Source organism: Symphalangus syndactylus, chromosome 22 (assembly GCF_028878055.3).
Source record: "Symphalangus syndactylus isolate Jambi chromosome 22, NHGRI_mSymSyn1-v2.1_pri, whole genome shotgun sequence".
Lineage (NCBI taxonomy): Eukaryota > Metazoa > Chordata > Mammalia > Primates > Hylobatidae > Symphalangus > Symphalangus syndactylus.
Window position 1 is genome coordinate 67,739,778 of NC_072444.2, and position 17,916 is coordinate 67,757,693.

General features: G+C 36.2%; 1 protein-coding gene across 7 annotated transcripts in view; it reads left to right on the forward strand.

Annotated features, from left to right (window-relative positions):
* Positions 1-17,916, forward strand: part of KYNU (kynureninase) — a 152,703-nt gene that overhangs the window by 90,384 nt on the left and 44,403 nt on the right. For all 7 annotated transcript variants that reach the window (XR_010118859.1, XM_055261596.2, XM_055261599.2 and 4 more), the window contains 2 exons: positions 11,361-11,459; positions 12,225-12,298. Coding sequence is in view for 6 of the 7 variants with exons in the window: in XM_055261596.2 (XP_055117571.1) it covers positions 11,361-11,459; positions 12,225-12,298 (173 nt within the window). In the remaining variant the exon portion in view is untranslated. The remainder of the gene's footprint in view (positions 1-11,360; positions 11,460-12,224; positions 12,299-17,916) is intronic.

Consider the following 17,916-nt stretch of genomic DNA (forward strand, 5'->3'; position numbering starts at 1 on the left):
CTGGAGAGAATTCCAGCAGGAAGTACTCATCCCCCGCTTCCACTCTCTAATACTAGCTGAGGTGCACATTACTCTCAAGAAATTTTATTCTTTCACATGTATAATGACCTCTCATTTTACGTCAGGCTCTGGGTTTTAAAAGAGACAGAGAGAAAATAGAGAATAAAAGAAAAAAATCCCACCATCTCTGTCTTTAAAGAGATCAGAATCAGATGTGACATAGAAATATGTAAAGAGAATATTGCTTTAGACTGTGTTAAGTGCTTGAAAAACGGAGACAATAGATTCACTAAGGTGTCTTAGAAAAAAACAACCTTGACCTGTTCTAACACCACAAAAAGTATACTTATGTATGCTGCAATTCATTTAGCTTTAAGGTTGGCCAAAACCACAAACTGTGAATAATCTCAAGGAGAGCATTCAGATAGTTCAGAACATTCATTCCCATAGTAAGCCAAAAAGTATCTGAGACAAGTCTCACTCAATTTAGAAGTTTATTATTCCAAGGATAAGTACATGCCCAGAAGAAATAAAAACGGAATCACAGAAACTGTGGTCTGTGCCTTCCTACAAAGATAATTTTGAGGACCTCAGTATTTAAAGGGGAAAAGTGGGCTGGAGGGGAAAGGGGAAGGGTATGGTAACCCACATGGTGCAAGAGAGAAGGAGCAGGTAAGGGAATAATCAATTATGTATTCCTCTCATGCTCAGTAAATCGGCACTTTACATAAAATAAGGTGAACGTAGAGTAGGATTTAACCTTTTATCTGTAGCTATCTGCTTAGGAAAAACAGGAAAGACAGCTTCTAGTATGACTCAGCTTTCAGCTTTTTCCTTTTGGCCTAGTAAATTGAGGTCCCAGTTTTTATTTTCCTTTCACACCACTGAAGTTGAGAAGCTGTCTTTTCCCCCTGCCATCTATTTGCATAACTAGAGGGCATAACAATGGTGCCAGATTCTTTGCCAGTTTCCCCCAAGGAGTAACTGACTAGCTATGTAAATCACATTGCTGGAAGCCTTCTGGAACTTAAACAAAGAGTAACTTGAGTTACATATTAATTTTAAAAAATGTAAAGGCTCTCCTTCTTGTGAAATAAACATAGCTCAAGAAGGCCTATACAAATTGTGATAGCTTGGCCATCTTCAACATCTTCACCATCGCTATTCAGGAATCCAGGGTTTTTATCGAAAGACAAGCACCAGCTTGCTTGTGTCCAGCCTCTTCTCTCCAACTACCCATTCTGTGACTCTTTTCCCACAAGACATTACTTTCATATTTTCCTTTAGAGTAGCAATAGTTATAAGCTACTACACTTTTAAAAAATATTAGGGTATGACTTGAAATTAGTGGGTAATAAAATTCTAATGATAAAGTCAAGAGCCAGGGAAATACTGGGTAGAAGAGGGTGCTTCCCCAGCAAAGGCCTCACCCTCAAGCCTGGAGACCATGGCCCTAAATGAGAACAGTTATCCCTGTTTTCCTGCTTTTTTCCAAAACCACCCTGGCTCACCATGACTGCCCCCCCCAAATCCTGTACCCATAAAATTCCCAAACTCCTCTGGCAGAGGAGCAGAGTGGCATGGCAGAGAAGGAGAGAAGAAGCATCTGAACATCAAAGAGGCAGCTGGATAGGCAGAGAGGATTTAGACTGGGACAGCCAAGCTCCAGGGGAAAATTAGCTACCTACTCCATCCCCTTTCCAGTTCCTCATCCCACTGAGATCCCACCTCCATCACTCAATTCACCATCCTTTAAGTCCCTGTGACCTCATTCTTCCTGGATGCCAGACAAGGACCTCCTAGGTGCCAAGAGGGCAAGGTGTAAAAGACTGTCACTTGACTCCCCACTGAGCTTGTTAACATTTGGCCATCCATGGAAGGCAACTGCTAAAAGAGCACTAATTGTAACATACTCCTAGATGCTACCATGGGTCTGGAGCCCAAAAGCACTCACCCTTGCCCTGGTACACACTCGCCTGCATGCTCCCCTCCCACAAGCAGCTGAGTAAGTGAACCACACCCATGTCGCAAATCCTCTGAAGGGGTCCAGGGAGCCCTCCCATCTCCCTAATTCTGTGTTAGCCTAATTTGCACAAGTTGATAAATAAATGAATATATCTTGATGAATTCATTTCACTGTTTAGCTTATCCTTGAATCCATACCAGAGTTTTTAAATCACTATGTAAACATGTTTACTCTAATTTCATTCTGATTCCAAGTTAAAGATACTCATTTTTAATTCAATGAGTTCCTTGATTGCTGTGTACACTTTTCTCATGATACCCCTTTTTTGATTCAGAACACTCCCTTATTGGATTTCTTGTCTTCAAAATTAATGTCACAGCTGCGACTAGCTGGAGCTCATCATGGGTGGCAAAGGAATTTACCAAGACAGTCATAGGTAAAGAAAGGCAGATTTATTAGAGAAAGTATGAAGATACCTTGCAAGAAAGCAATGGGCATTACGACAGAGAAGAGGCTGTCTGCAGCGAGGCAAGGGGTGGAGGGAAGTTTGACGGGATTGTGCTGGAGGGGGCCACATGCTGACCGAAGCCATGCTGCTGGGGCTATGTGTGGAAGGAGGTCACTGTGTCCACAGGTTACTAGTGATTAACATTTCTCAGAACAATTATTCATTGTTCTTCCCCAGCTGGGGCCCTTTCTTTGTTGTTGCTTACTTATCAAGACTCCACATTTAACCTTTCTGGAACCTCCCAAGTATATTCATGGCATCCAGTTCTCTAGCATTAGCCCACCTGAGTGGCACAGAGAAGTGTTGTCTCTACCAGGGCCTGTTGTCTCCTCTGTTTGTATATATTGACATAAGTACAGTCATTCAATAGCTCTAGGACAATGGGGTTTTTCCAAGTTATTTGTTGTGTAAAGGGTTTTTGTAATGATCACCTTCTCTATGCACTTATATTTTAAAATATTTGGTAAAAGATATATTTGAAATCAATCATTAGGTAAATTACCTTAATTTTAGGTAATTTTTCAGAAGGTTGTGAACTCAAAAGTATCTGAGACAGGTCCCAGTCAATTTAGAAAGTTTATCTTGCCAAGGTTAAGAACATACCCGTGACACAGCCTCAGGAGCTCCTGATGACATGTGCCCAAGGTGGTCAGGGTACAGCTTGCTTTTATACACTTTAGGGAGACATAATACATCAGTCAATGCATACCAGATTTACAATGGTTTGATCTGGAAGGGAAAGACAACTCAAAGCTGAAGGCCTGGGGAGGAGAGGGCTGGGCTTCCAGGTCATAGATAGATTTGAAAATATTTTTGGTAACTGGTTGAAAGAGTTATTATCAATAGAAAGGAATGGCTGGGTTCCAATAAGGGGCTGTGGACACCAAGGTTTTATCACACAGATGAAGCCTCCAAGTAGCAGGCTTCAGAGGGAATAGAATGTAAATATTTCCTATCAGACTTATGGTCTGTGCTGATGTTAATGTTGGAAAGTATAATGAAGTATGTCCATCCCCTCTTCCATCATGGCTTGAACTAGCTTCTCAGGTTAACTCTGGAATGCCCTTGGCCAAGAGGAGGGGTCCATTCAGATGGTTCGGGGGCCTTAGAATTTTATCTGTAGTTTACAAAATTGAGGCTCAAATATTTTCTACCATCTGAATTTTTCTTGTTTCTGTTCCTGTTTGGTGCTCAACTAAAATGTGAGCATTTAGAATTGATTTTCAGGTGGCTAGCTTCCTGGATGGAATTTTGTGTGGAGATATATATATATATATATATATATACACATACTGATTATTCATTTTTTGATCTCATATTAACTATAAGAGCCATAGGATTAAAATAAGTTGGAAGAAAATTGTGGTTTTGTCCTGCAGATAACGTAAGCTTTGGTTCTGGTTGCCATGTGACGTGATTTCTCCTAAATTTCACTGAAGCTCCACTTGAAGATTGTGCCTTTTTCCTTTTTATTTGTGTTGGTTTTCATTTTCTATTGTTTCATGTTTTGATAGTGAGGAGTTGCTATTCTCACTGAACTGTACTATACTGATATAAATAAATGAAGCTTAACACATTGCATAAAAATAGTAGATAGCTATATTAAATAATTTTTGGAAAGGAATTGTGACCTGTAGAACTTAGTGACTTTAAGTACAGCATGAACATAATATGCAAAATAATGCTTAGTTCCTACTCATAACCAGAGAGTTGGGAGGAAAGGAAAAATAGAGAAAGAGTGAGAAGGATTTTTGAAGGCCATGGCAAATTTAGTCTTCATGAAAGGCAGAACTTTCAGAATAGAAATTCACTCTGAAAAGAGTCATTTACAGAGATAGTGGAGGCCCCTCTTATAGAAATATTTACTGTTGTTTTTAACTTAGCACGTAAGTATGCTTTTGAATCATAACACTTGAATGAATTCTGGAAAGTTAAATGCTCCAAGACTGTGGCAAAAAAACCTACCAGCTTTCATCTTCCTCCTTTCCATTCCCAACTTTCTCTAGTACTATTCAAAAACTCCCTAATTAGGAATTTCTTTGGGAAATTCCAATATCAGAGTTAACTAGCCAACCTATTATTGCTAATCATTTATTCATATCCTCTATATAAAGATGACCAGCATGTGTGCACACACACACACACTCAGACACACATCTCCCTATACCATTTTCTTTTTTTGTTCATTTTCTTTAAATTTCTCATTATACTTTTTTAAAAGTAATATTGTCCAAATGTATAGCACTGTAGTTCTTGGATTGTTTCTTATTACTTTTGCATCAAGCAAGGAATGATGTTCAGAACACTTAAAGTTCTGATTGGTATGGTATAGAAGCTGCATTTCCCACAGTCACAAAGAAGGTCATACTCTATGTTAATACCAGGTAGTATCCATCATTAGCCTATTAGAAGGTACTGATAGTCACCTGGAATTCACCCACCATGATATAGTGGCACTGGCAAAGGCATTGTCTTATCCAATGGAGTCTGGGCCAGTCCCTAGCAGTGAACATCACAGGCTGATATTCGCAGACACCTCTCATGAACTCAAGGGCTGCAACCGTGGTTGCTTATTCAGGTGGCTTAGGACAAAGACTTTTTATGTAACTTAACTATTTTATTATTTTAATAGTTAATAAGAGTGTATCAATGCATACCATCTATATATCAGCCCTGGGTATAGCAACAAATATCTTGTATAAGTACTATTTTTCATACCAAATTTGCTAATTACTAAGAATCTTCACAATTCACAGGATTTAATCTTGGTGAAAAAGGAATAAACTAAATAATAATAATAGTCCAAAATCAATTTGTTACCAAATCAATCAATAAAGCAATCAGAGCTTTAATGCTACTAGGAAAATAATTCAGCTTTACCATTTTATATTTCATTTTAATAGGCAATTAATCAAAGTTAGGAAAGATGAGCTAGCTTTTCTCCTGGAAATTTCAGCACAGGCCCTATGTATCATATTATTTCACTAATTAGAAAAAAATTTAGTTTTGTGTTAGTGAAGATGGCAAAGACAAAACACACACGATATTTCTTGTTAATTGAGAATGATTTTGAACATATTCTCAAATACTGTTTTGCCCAAGATATTTCATTCTAAAAGATATCATGTCTGAATAAATAACACATGCAATAAAATTGCATCAGAAACAGAATCCCTCAAATAATATTCTTATAAATTTAACATCACTTTAGAGAATAACTACTGACTTTTGTAAGACTTTATTATTTGTTCATTCATTTATTTATTTATTCCACAATTATTTGGGTTCATGCTGTGTGAGAGAAGACAGTAAGATTGGAAAATTGTTACAAGAGAGATGTACAAACAGGGCTGTAGAATAAGAGAGAAGAGAGAGATGGCGAAAGAATCTTCGCTCAAAGTTATCCAGTGATCAAAATCTGAGCTTGCTAGGCAAATGGAGGAGAGAAAGCACATCCCCAGGAAAGGGAGAAGTTTATGTAAATAGAGAGAGTTCTATATGGGGCATCTGAACAAGGGGCACCAACAGATCATACAGATCTTTAGTCATACCCAGGAGGGCTGGGTATGGTGGTTTACACCTGCAATACCTGTGTTGGGAGGCCGAGGCATAAGGATGGCTTGTGCCCAGGAGTTCAAGACCAACCTGAGCAACGTAGTGAGAACCCATCTCTACAAAAACTTAAAAAATAAAAAACAAATAGCTATGTAACCAGAAAAGGGCTCCCAATCCAAGAGACCCCAAGAGAGGGTTCTTGGATCTCTCACAAGAAAGGATTCAAGGTGAGTCCATAAAACAAAGTGAAAGCAAGTTTATTAAGGAAGTAAAAGCATAAAAGAATGTCTACTCCATAGGCAGAGCAGCCCTGAGGACTGCTGGTTGCCCATTTTTATGGTTATTATATTTCTTGTTATATACTAAACAAGGTGTGGATTATTCATGATTTTTCTGGGAAGGGGTTGGGCAATTCCCAGAACCAAGGGTCCCTCCCCTTTTTAGACCATATAGGGTAACTTCCTGATGTTTTCATGGCATTTGTAAACTGTCATAGCACTGGTGGGAGTCTCTTTTAGCATGCTAATACATTAGCTTATAATTAGCTTATAATGCTAATAATTAGCTTATAATGAGCAGTGAGGATGACCACAGGTCACTCTTGTCATCATCTTGGTTTTGGTGGGATTTGGCCAGCTTCTTTACTCAACCAGTTTTATCAGCAACATCTTTATGACCTCTACCTTGTGCTGACCTCCTGTGTCATCTTGTGACTTAGAATGCCTAACTTACCAGGAATGCAGCCCAGCAGCTCTCAGACTTACTTTACTCAGACCCTACCCAAGATGGAGTTGCTCTGGTTCAAACACCTCTGATAACCATACCAAGGACTGTGAGTTGCATTCTGAAATTAATGGGGGCTCTGTGAACAAAGGCAGCGAGTTTTATCATCAAATGTATGATTTATAATGTTTCTTGGAGGAAGGCAGGCTGGAAATAATCAGAATGGCCTGAAAATGATTGCAAGTTTTGGATTGACTATAAAGTAAGGTGGCATGGTGGCTGAACAATGCTGTGCTGGTTGTGTCAATATGAGTGTGAGCTGTGTCAGTATTGAGTGTGATTGTATCAACATGAGTGTGAGCACCTGTGGGTAATTTTAAATAAAATGTGTTGAAAAATACTTGATTTTTATTGAAAAATTGCATTAAGTAGGTACTCAAGTATAGAGTGTTTGCTTTCACTTGTGCGTATCATGTTACCTACATGAGGCAAAACAATGAAAATAACTGGATGGCTGTAGAGAGGTTTTGGAGAACCTTTAGATTTTTTAATGTTTAAGATGCTGCCATCTAGTGACACTTTTGTGAAATCACTTTGCAGTGATACTCATGTTTGTATCTTCCAGTTCTTTTCTCAATACATTTTATATTTTAATAATTTATATTGTCTACCAACCAATGGGGAAATAATTACAAATGCATTAAACGTAGTGTAGAAGTCGTGCTTGATTTTTCAACGTGGTACCACAGTTGTGGCCACAAGGATTTTAATAATGGGATATTGTACGTGAAGTTTTGTGGTTTCTTCAATGTGCCGTTGTTTATAAGTAATTGATAATTAAAGTGCTGCTTTTTCTATTTCTTGAGTTTTCTTAGAAAAATTGAGTTGTAAAAACAAATATGTGAAAATCTGAGCTGTAAAAATTGCTTCATAAAAGTTGCTTTAATTGGAAATGTTGATGACAAGAAAAGAGGGTTTCAAATTTAGAATAATTAACTTTTTTTCCTCATATGGAATTTCAGTATTATAAGTGTATCTTAAAATATAAACAAATAAATGTGTGTGTGTGTGTGGGTGGGTGTGTCTATTAAAGCTAAACATTAGTCTCCAAACCTAGGTTTTGATGACTTGATGACTTCTAAGTTTTGATGAAGATTAATTATATTCATGTCCTGTTACTCTTAAACTTATATTACAATGGAGCACTTGACTTATTTTCATGGTATGTATTGCTCATTTTTTGGTGAGAAACAAAGAATAAATAATCTCCCCTCCTCCCTCAAAATTCAGTTATATTGTGCTGATATATTGTCCTTTTGTGAGATGCTATCTCCAGTCATACTATAGTGAATGAGGTTTTTAATTAATTAACTTTTCAGTATATTGAGGTTTCTTTGTGCAAACCAATGCTATAGGGTAGAAGTAAGCACATCTTTCTGTAGAGAACCAAGTAGCAAATATTTTAGGCTTTGTGGGCCATATGGTCCCTGTTGCAACAACTCATTTCTGCTGCTGTAGCGTAAAAGCAGCCATGGACAATATTTAAACAAATGAGACTGGCTGTGATCCAAAATTAAATTTACAGAAACAGACTATAGTTTGCATGTCTCTTCTCTAGGGAAAACACCTGTATTTGTAATTTGGGTTTTTTTTTTTCTTAGGAAGTGTTAGAACACTTCTAAAATTTATTCAAGTATTTACTTCAAAAACTTTAATTCCATTGAGAGTTGTGTGCCTTCAGTGTTTCAAAAAATCTAGTTTGGAGCAGGTATGTGTGCTTGGTAAACTAATCATACACATAGTAAACTACACTTGGTAAACCAATCATACACAAACCCAGAGGTAAAATGTTTTGCAAAGTCCTATCACCTGCATTTAGCCATCAGTTTTTAAATTCATGTTCATGTACAAAGTTGTCTTCATGTGGAATTAATCTTTATATTTTCTCAGTAAACATTTCAACATTTTGATATTCAGTAAGTTAAATGACTTTGATCATCGGCAAATAAATTAGAAACTTCCTACTTGGGTACAATTTGGATAATATGTATTCATTGTTCCAGTTTGTGCTTCTGAGAATTCAGTGGAAACAGAGACTTGCTTTTTTAACATTGTGAATTCCACTACACAGACACACAAAACACTTAAAACCTCATGACAAGTAAATAACTAAAACAGAATGGAGTCAGATCAGAAGAGACTCTGAGGGTACAAAGTCAGTGTGTATGAAGGAGACAGTAGAGTTAACATTAAACTTTGAAATTCTCTCCCAAGCAACATCATTCTTCCTCTTTATTATTGGATAAGAATACTTTTTAAAAATTAAGCACTATATAAAACAGCTGGCTCACATTGAGGATCTGTATTGTATCAAAGTACGCATATTTGCTTACCAAATAGTATTAAGCAAGGACTGTTACTCTTATTCTAACAGAGACCTAGAAGAACTCAAGCAGTAACTGATCCAAGCCTCCATCTTGTGATCTTTTGGTATCTTGTACTCTTTAAGAGGAATGGCAGTGGTAATTCCTAAGACCAAGTAAAGGATGTCTTCCCTTACAATGCTGTGTAACAAATCATCTTGAAACTTGTTGTCTTAAAACAATAACCATTGATTTATGGATCACCTTGGTGTCAGAGCATCAAGGTAGGACTTGGCTGGAGGGGTTCTGCTAGTCTCAGCTGAGCTCACTCATGTTTCTGTGGCAAACTGCGAGGGGTGAGGAGGGCATGGAGGAGCAGCTGATCCAGATTGAGTTCAGGTGAGGATGATTATGCTCCACATTTCTTTTATCTTCCACCTGGGCCAGCAGTTTGGCCCAAGCAAGTCCTTCTCATAGAGATGGCAGAGAGCCAGAGAGAGCAACTCAACTACTTTTCTCAGACTGTTTTTATTACATGTGCTAACATTCTGTTGGTCTAAACAAGTCACAGGGCTGATCCCAGTGGCTGAGACTTACACCTTACCCACAGTGGAGGAACTAGAACTTACATGGCAAATAACATGGGTGCAAGAGAGGGCAGAGAAGCAGAACCATTGATAGAATTTATAACAGTGCATATACTTGAACTGATTAAATATGCACATGATGTGGGATTAAATGCTAAACAAGGAAACTATTGACTCTTTCATATTACTAGGATACACTTGAGCAGCAGTTCAGAAACTTTTTAGAAAAGGAAACCTTTTACACTCTTAAAAAACCACTGAGGAGATTTGACATTGGCTGTATATCTGTATTTACTGTATTTGCAATTAAAACAAAATTTTAAAATGTATTTATTTGTTTTAGAATAAAAACAAATGCATTACATATTAACATAAACAAAATATTGTTATACAAACTGTTTTCTTTAAAAAACAGTAGCATTGTTTATATATGGCAAATCTTATTAGCACCTGACTTAATACAAGACAGCTGGTTTTTTACACCTGCATTCAATCTCTTTTTTTCTCTTTTTGAATCTTACAAAGAAAATAGGCACTCATGGAGATATGCAATCAGAAAAGGCAGGAGTAGTTGAATAGCCTTTCCGTCAATTTTGTGTATTCTTTGATATTGCATCAGAATTTGACAAGTGAGAACTTTTTAGGAGTTCTGGTATGGAATTTGAAACTGAATCACTGAACTTTCTGTACTTTATTATATTAAAATCCATTGACTGAACTTGCATTTTGAATAGATCCTTTATCAATGCACAATATGTAACATCGAGCATTGGCCATTCAGAAAATATCGGTTCATTGAATTATGTGTATTTTCCAAATATTGACATATTTAATCATATAATAATTAAAGATTATGTATTACTATATTCAGAATTATCTCAATAATGGGAGCTACTCATACTCATGGAAGTGGATACAAGTTTTTCAATATTCTAATTTCCTCTGGAAACTCTAATTTTATCATTGGCAGCAAATATTATAAGTTGTTTTATTGAAGTGACACTCCATTTTCAAAAGAATATCTGTTAAATACATCACACATGTGAATTATCATTGTTTGTCAGTTGCTCTGTCATGCAGAAATGGTTGTCCATGATATAAAAGTGGCAGGTTCAGCTTGCCGCTCAAATAATTGCATAAATACTTTGCTTTAAGATAGCCATCCTACGTCAGAATGTGGTCAAGGGTTTTATGTGTACTTCCCACACTCAAAATTAAAAATATAAGAATTAAGATATTGAGATTTAATGAAAATTGATCATTTTTACAGTTTTCACAAGGATATTTTCACATGAAACTTTCCCATACCCCCAGGTGAAAGGCTGGGACCAATGTAATCACTACTAGTACAGTTCGGTGCCACTGCCTTGGCTCCTGCTAAGGTGGCAGCTGTTTTACCCATCACTGCTTCTGCATTATCAAGTGTCAATCCAGCAAAAAAGGCAAAGAATGTCTTAGCATCATGACAACTGCTTTGATCTGGTGGGCCTTCTGAAAGGGTCCTGGGAATTATGGATCATACTTTGTGAACCATTGCATCAAAGAGCAAACCATAATTTATGGTACAGAAGTTTGTCAAATATTTTCTTAAAAATATTTGTACTTATTATTTCTAATCATTAAGCAAACTTAAAGCCTATTATTATGTTCTTCCCTAGGGTTGTTATGTTGGCTTTGATCTAGCACATGCAGTTGGAAATGTTGAACTCTACTTACATGACTGGGGAGTTGATTTCGCCTGCTGGTGTTCCTACAAGGTACGAACGAGTTAATACGTTTACATCCCTTTGTTTCACATTGACATTAATCTGAAGGAGAAACTGGATCTGTGGGCCAGTTTTAAAGATTTGAGTTACTTTCCCTATTTCTTTTATTGTATTTTCTGCTTTTAGTTAATAGAGTTATATGATGGAATAGTATGATAAGTAATTTAATTCTAGTATTTCTATCAATATAGACAAATTAATTCTTCAATTCCTAGGCTGCTATGAAAAAGTCAGGAGGTTCTGTAGAAAAAGCCCTACACTTAATTCAAATTGATGATCTTTTTAGTTTTTTTATTGATAAGTTGTGAAATTTCTGCATATATAAAGATAATTTTTAGAGAATCAACTTAGAATTCATATTTGCAAACAGTTGACAGGGAGCATGAAAATAAAACCAATTACAATTTACTTGCTTTAAAAGTATATTTTTATCATTATTACAATATTTTAGGACAAAATAATTTAAATGTATGAATTTTGAAGCCAGACCTCATTAAAACTGCTTTCTACCAGCTGGAGCAAAATTGCCCCGTAAAAGTAATAGCCATTTATTCTCAACCTAATAATAGTATTTTTTATTTGTTTTTCTTTGAAGAAGGTGACCTAAGCTTCTGTTTTATCATAAATACACAAATAATCACACATTTTGAACTAGTCAAATGTTGTGGTTTCACTTAAAAAATTCAAATGACTACATTGTTTAGTTTTGTCATATATTTAAGTAAACCCACATAATTTAATTTATTTTCAATCTAGTATTTAAATTCAGGAGCAGGAGGAATTGCTGGTGCCTTTGTTCATGAAAAGCATGCCCATACGATTAAACCTGCGTGAGTACCATCTTCAGCTAATTCTTTGGTGATGAACAAATTAATTTGCGTTAATAATATGTTAAATTTACATGAGTTCTTTAAGATGCTATCCAATAGGAATTAGGATTGGATTATAATTATTTTCCTACTCTGCTAACAACAATATACTTCATTCGAAATAAATGCTTTCCAAAGAATTCAATTGGTTGAACAAGAAATTTAATCAAAAAGGGAAGCTTCAGTGCTAAAGACGAGTCACTGCAATCATGTAGAGCAGAAGCAAAGAGAGCACTTGAATATTTTTTTCAAAAATTAGACTTTAGAAAATTTCAGATTCCTCACGTTGATGAATAAATCAAAGGCAACCAGAGCTGTGCCTAATAGAGCCTTAAATGTGGCATGTTATTATTAAAATTACATCTACCTTTAAAGCTATAAACGTTACGTGATAGCTTGTAGGGAATATCTTCTATCCTAAAAGACTTTATAATCCATGAAACCCGAAGAAGCTGAACACTGAACAACAGACTGACTACATAAAAAGTAATACTCTTCTGTTTTATAGAACTTTTCATATTTTAGAGCAAGTATCAATGCAAATGTAATACACCAACAAACGTTTTTTTATTTGACTGGGGAACTCATAAGTGTTCCTTTTACTTTTTTCTGGTATGGAGATAAAGAAATAATATGCTGGGAAGAAAAAAAAACCCCTTTTCATAGTTGTTGTATTGGAGTATGTGTGGTGAGGAGACTGTCTAGACTCCTAATAGATAATGTAATAATGTTTGATTAGTTTTCTGAATTTTCTCAGCCACTGGCTGAGTGGTATAATCTTTACAAGAATTGAAGCTGAATTAGTAATAGGCTTTGGAGCACCTCACATTTCTGAAGTTCTATGCATATAAATCCTAGGAATTTAAGATGATTTTCTATAGTTTCTTTAATTGTGTCTAAATTGCTTTCAAGGTTTTAAGGTTTTAAACTTAAGACAACAAGACAACGTTTTCTTTGGACAGATGTTTAGTCAACCAGACATCTTACTTGAATATCATTATCAGTACATTAGATTTCCCTCCATGTCCCAACGTCTCTGAGAAGATTAAAAGGCAAATATTATAAGAATACCATGTTTTCCACATAAATAGTATATAAGATATTGCTTGCTTTTGTATGATGACTCACAACCCTGGCCATTTCTCAGTCTCCATTTATTTAAATTGAAATAGAGGATCTCATGTATTATATCAACAGGGTAAGCCAGTGCCGGGATAGAAGGGGTGGGGGGAGGGGAAGAAGTAATATATACAAATTCTAGAGAATGTCAGTGTTCGGAGTTAAGCTTTGACCTCCTAGCATGCACAGGTCTTGCACTTGAGATTTCTCTCACCATGGACAAGGAACAAGGACAAAGGGATTGTATTGTGCTCACATATGCCTCATTTTGTGGGATTTCAAAATCTTCTAGACAATGTTTAAATCTATGTTAAGTCTAGGCTCCCAAGAGAAAGACCATCTAGGCAGACCAGGTTCACAGTTCAGCTTGGTCTTTTGGTGGTCTGTCACCTGGCGAATCTTCTATGATTGTTCAATATTCTGGGCTCTGAGCTGAGGTAGTACTAGCCCCTACTCATAAGCAGTTATTGTGAGAATAAAATGAGATGATGTATGTAAAACACTAAGTATAGCCACTTAAGCATTTAATATGGTTTGGATTTGTGTCCCCACCCAAATCTCATGTAGAATTGTAATCCCCAATGTTGGAGCAGGGGCCTGGTGGGAGGTGATGGGACAATGGGGCCTTCCCCTTTGCTATTCTCATGATGGTGAGTTCTCATGAAATATGGTTGTTTAAAAGTGTGTAGCACCTTCTCCCTCTCTCTCTTCCTCTTGCTCTGGCCATGAAAGATGTGCCTGCCTCCCCCTTCGCCCTCTGCCATGATTGTAAGTTTCCTGAGGCCTTCCCAGTCATGCTTCCTGTACAGCCTGCAGAACCGTGAACAAATTAAACCTCTTTTCTTTATAAATTACCCAGTCTCAGGCAGTTGTTTGTAGCAGTGAGAGAATGGACTAATACAGCATTATATGTGATCAATAGGTGTGGGGTTATATGAAAAAAAAATCCAAAATTTAAAATATATAGGAAAAAGATGGGTGGCATTCTGTAACACCCTAGCCCAAGTATTGTTTGGTAATTATTTAGTACTAACCCCTAACTACTTTGTTGACTCACTGTGAATGTGCGTGGTAACATGTAGACTTTTGCCCAGTAGAGATCATTTCTCTTAAGCAGAAAATATAACCTCAAAGTTTATGGTTTGTGACTTTGTAGGACATTAGTTTGTAACTATCACCAAGTTTATTTTAGCAGACCTTTGATGAGCTGACTGTACAATATAATCTCCATTCCTTGGAGATATAATCTCTCTTATATGCTATAAGAAAGAATTCTGGCCTTCCTACCATCTTACTGATTCTGCCACTATTTAGTGGGTTGAATGAGATCTTTCATGGCTGTTTATTTTGTATGTGTATGAGAACCTTGCTTTTAACTTTTTTGGAAAATTATATGTTATTAGCTGTTGTTGCATTTTAACAATTTAGCTATGGAAATTTATGGGACTTAAATTAGGCTTGACTCATGAAGGCCACGTTAAGAAAAACCTTGGTTGTTTTCCTGTTTGTTGTTTTCTCACACTCCTAAAGCTTCTTTTTAAGTGATGTCAGTGACTGATCTCAGTGCTGTCAACTTCTAGCCTTGGCTCTCTATTCTGTACCAAGTATCTTATATTGTACTTAATTTGCATTAGGAAATCAGAGCCCTTTAATTAGGAATGGAATGCAGCAGATTTGGACAAGTCAAGGACAAGGTATTTCCCAATCATCACTTCATTGTCCCTGATAGGAAAAGAAATGTTTTGCTGAAACTTAACTTTGTGTCCCTCAGTGTTTTATTTTTTTATTCACCTGAAAATCAAATACCACCTGTGAGAAGAGTGATAAACAAAAGACCCAAAAGCCTGCAATATCACGCTGCTCAAATAAGGGTAATTGTTCAGATGTTACAAGAATGTCCATACATAAAATATTGTGAAGATGGGGAGAGGAAGTTTTCTTGTGAATGATATTTATAGTTCTAAGGTCAAATCCAATTCAAACTTTGAGAAAACTTTAGAGTCTGTATGACTACTGACTCTATTTGCCAATTAATAATTATATTTCAGTTGTTAGCATTCCAAGATTAGCTGGTTTAACTATGTATAATAAGCCTTCTGTCATCTTACTTTTCTGTTCTCTTAGAGCTTTAGGGAGACCAAAGAGTTTTTCACTGTTAAAGTATTCAGTATGTAGCCGAGAACCATATGGAGAACATCAAATACAGTGGAACTAATGTAACTGCTATTGATGTCACACTTTGTGAAGTAGTCTTTGTTGCTTAAAAAGGGTGACATCTAGTGGCTAAACATGTTATTTCAAATAAATAATATCCAAATAACACTTCTTCTCATAGTCCACTCATTCACTCTTTAACAAGTATTTTAAAGTACATATGTTTGAATTATGTGTTCTTCTTTTTGACAGTTTGACTATATGTTGATAGTGCAATAATTGTGCAGTTTAAGCCTTCAATAAAGAGGTAGAATGTGATGAAAATTGGAAGGAAACCTGAGGGGGCATTCTTGGTGCTTAGTTAAACAGAAGACTTAACAGTTCATAAAGGCTGATCTAAGAAAGGAATTATAAGCATGGGTGACCCACCTGGTGTAGACAGTGTATCCCCAGATATATAACATTGCATTTTAGAAGTCTAATATTTGGTATATAATTTTTGAAATAGTCCTTTATGTGATGTTTCCATTAGCAAACGGCAAATTGCATCTGTACCAAGAGATTTCACTTCCTTTTTTGTTTAAATATGCATTTTGGACATTGTTCAAAACCTGTGACCTAAGGCTTTTCCAAGAGCCCTTTGCCCATAAAGAGACTGAATAAATTAGAGGCCAGAGTCAACCCACTGCATTAAGCATCATAACTCAAGCTGTTATTCTCACCTAGAATTTAACCTTTTCCTAGTTCATTATTAACTTTGCTCATTGCAATGTCATATTCTAAACTCTGTCTGTACAATAAATTAGGACTGGTCATGAATAAATGACTTCTTGGATGTTTTTGTGCCACTTCAAGGTAGACTTTAATTCAGTCTACACAGTTAGTTATTGCTCTGAAATATGAAGGGAACTACTCTTAATAGTACAAATTTGACAATATGAAATGTTTCACTAAAAACATGCTTAAATAATATTGTAAATTTTCAATGTTTTAAAAAAAGTTACAAATGTTAACCCTCATGGCACACTTTAGAGGACTGTTTAACCTTTTAACTTTAGGGGATTCAAAGCTTTGTGAATCCTTTAAAATGATTCTTCTGTAAGAGCCCATACATTGCAATTTAAGATACCACCTCCCTCTTTTTTTAATAGAGAGTCTACTATGAAAACAGGAGTGGATAACATGAGGTATTACAAATCCATCTATCACTTACTTTTTTTATGTGAGCCAGTGAAATTGTATATACTGAAAACCTGCTGTTCCTCACTTTTCACGCTGGTGTAGCAAACTGCCCATTGTATTAGATTCTCCTAAAATGCACATTTCCCTTGGGATACTTTTCTTCTGAGCTTTTTTGAATGGGCAAGAATGGGGCCGACTGACAATTTTGATAAAAATGCTTGAATTTTAAATCATGCCAACACATTTCCATAATCAGCTAGAGGTATTTGATTGAAAGTTTTAAACAGTGATGACATTTTAAAGGCTTTATTAAGGGCTTGAATCATCTCCTTTATTGTAAAGAGTAATTTGCTGGTGAAAAAGAACCTTTTGAAAAGGCTGGCTGACTTCAGTGCATGGTTAAGTTATGAGAGTTGTTATTATTTGGCAACAACATTAGACAAACAATATGTATCAAACAATTCCCAGGAAAGTCCCAGAAAGAATAAAAATAAACATCCAGAAATTTCAGCAAAAAGACTTAAAAAATTATAACTTTATACCATGCTTGTCCCAAGTGTACAATTAACATTGTATGAAGAGATCATCTTTTGCACATTTGTCTGGGGAACACTGACTTACATATTTCAATTCCATATGCTTTTCCAGGCAATAGTTGAGAATGCCATAGCCCAAAACTTATCTATAATTTAAATCCTGTTTTAGTTTCCTAATGATGCCTTCTGAATTACTGCTTATCAAGTCCCTATCTAGTACCAGAATAAGGCCTTCTTGTGCAAAGTTTGAGACAACAGGAAGTATAGGTCACAGTAACAAAATGTGTGACTTCACAACACTTCTGATGCTTTCAAATGAGATAGACCAGTGCCAATAGATTTCTCAGTGAGTTTTTATAGAATCCCCAGTTGAAATGTGACGTCGGCCTTCTGAGGCACCTGTTCTGCTTATTTAGACTGTATTTAGCCAGTGTTAACATGGATGACTTTCCAGCTACAACTCCTTGGCCTCTCAGCCATATGTAATTGGCTATCTCCTTTGTCTTTAATATTTGCCTCCCACATCTCTAAGCTTCTGTGGTACCATTTTCTTTTGCTTCTGCTCCAATGGGTGTGAGAATTCTTCTG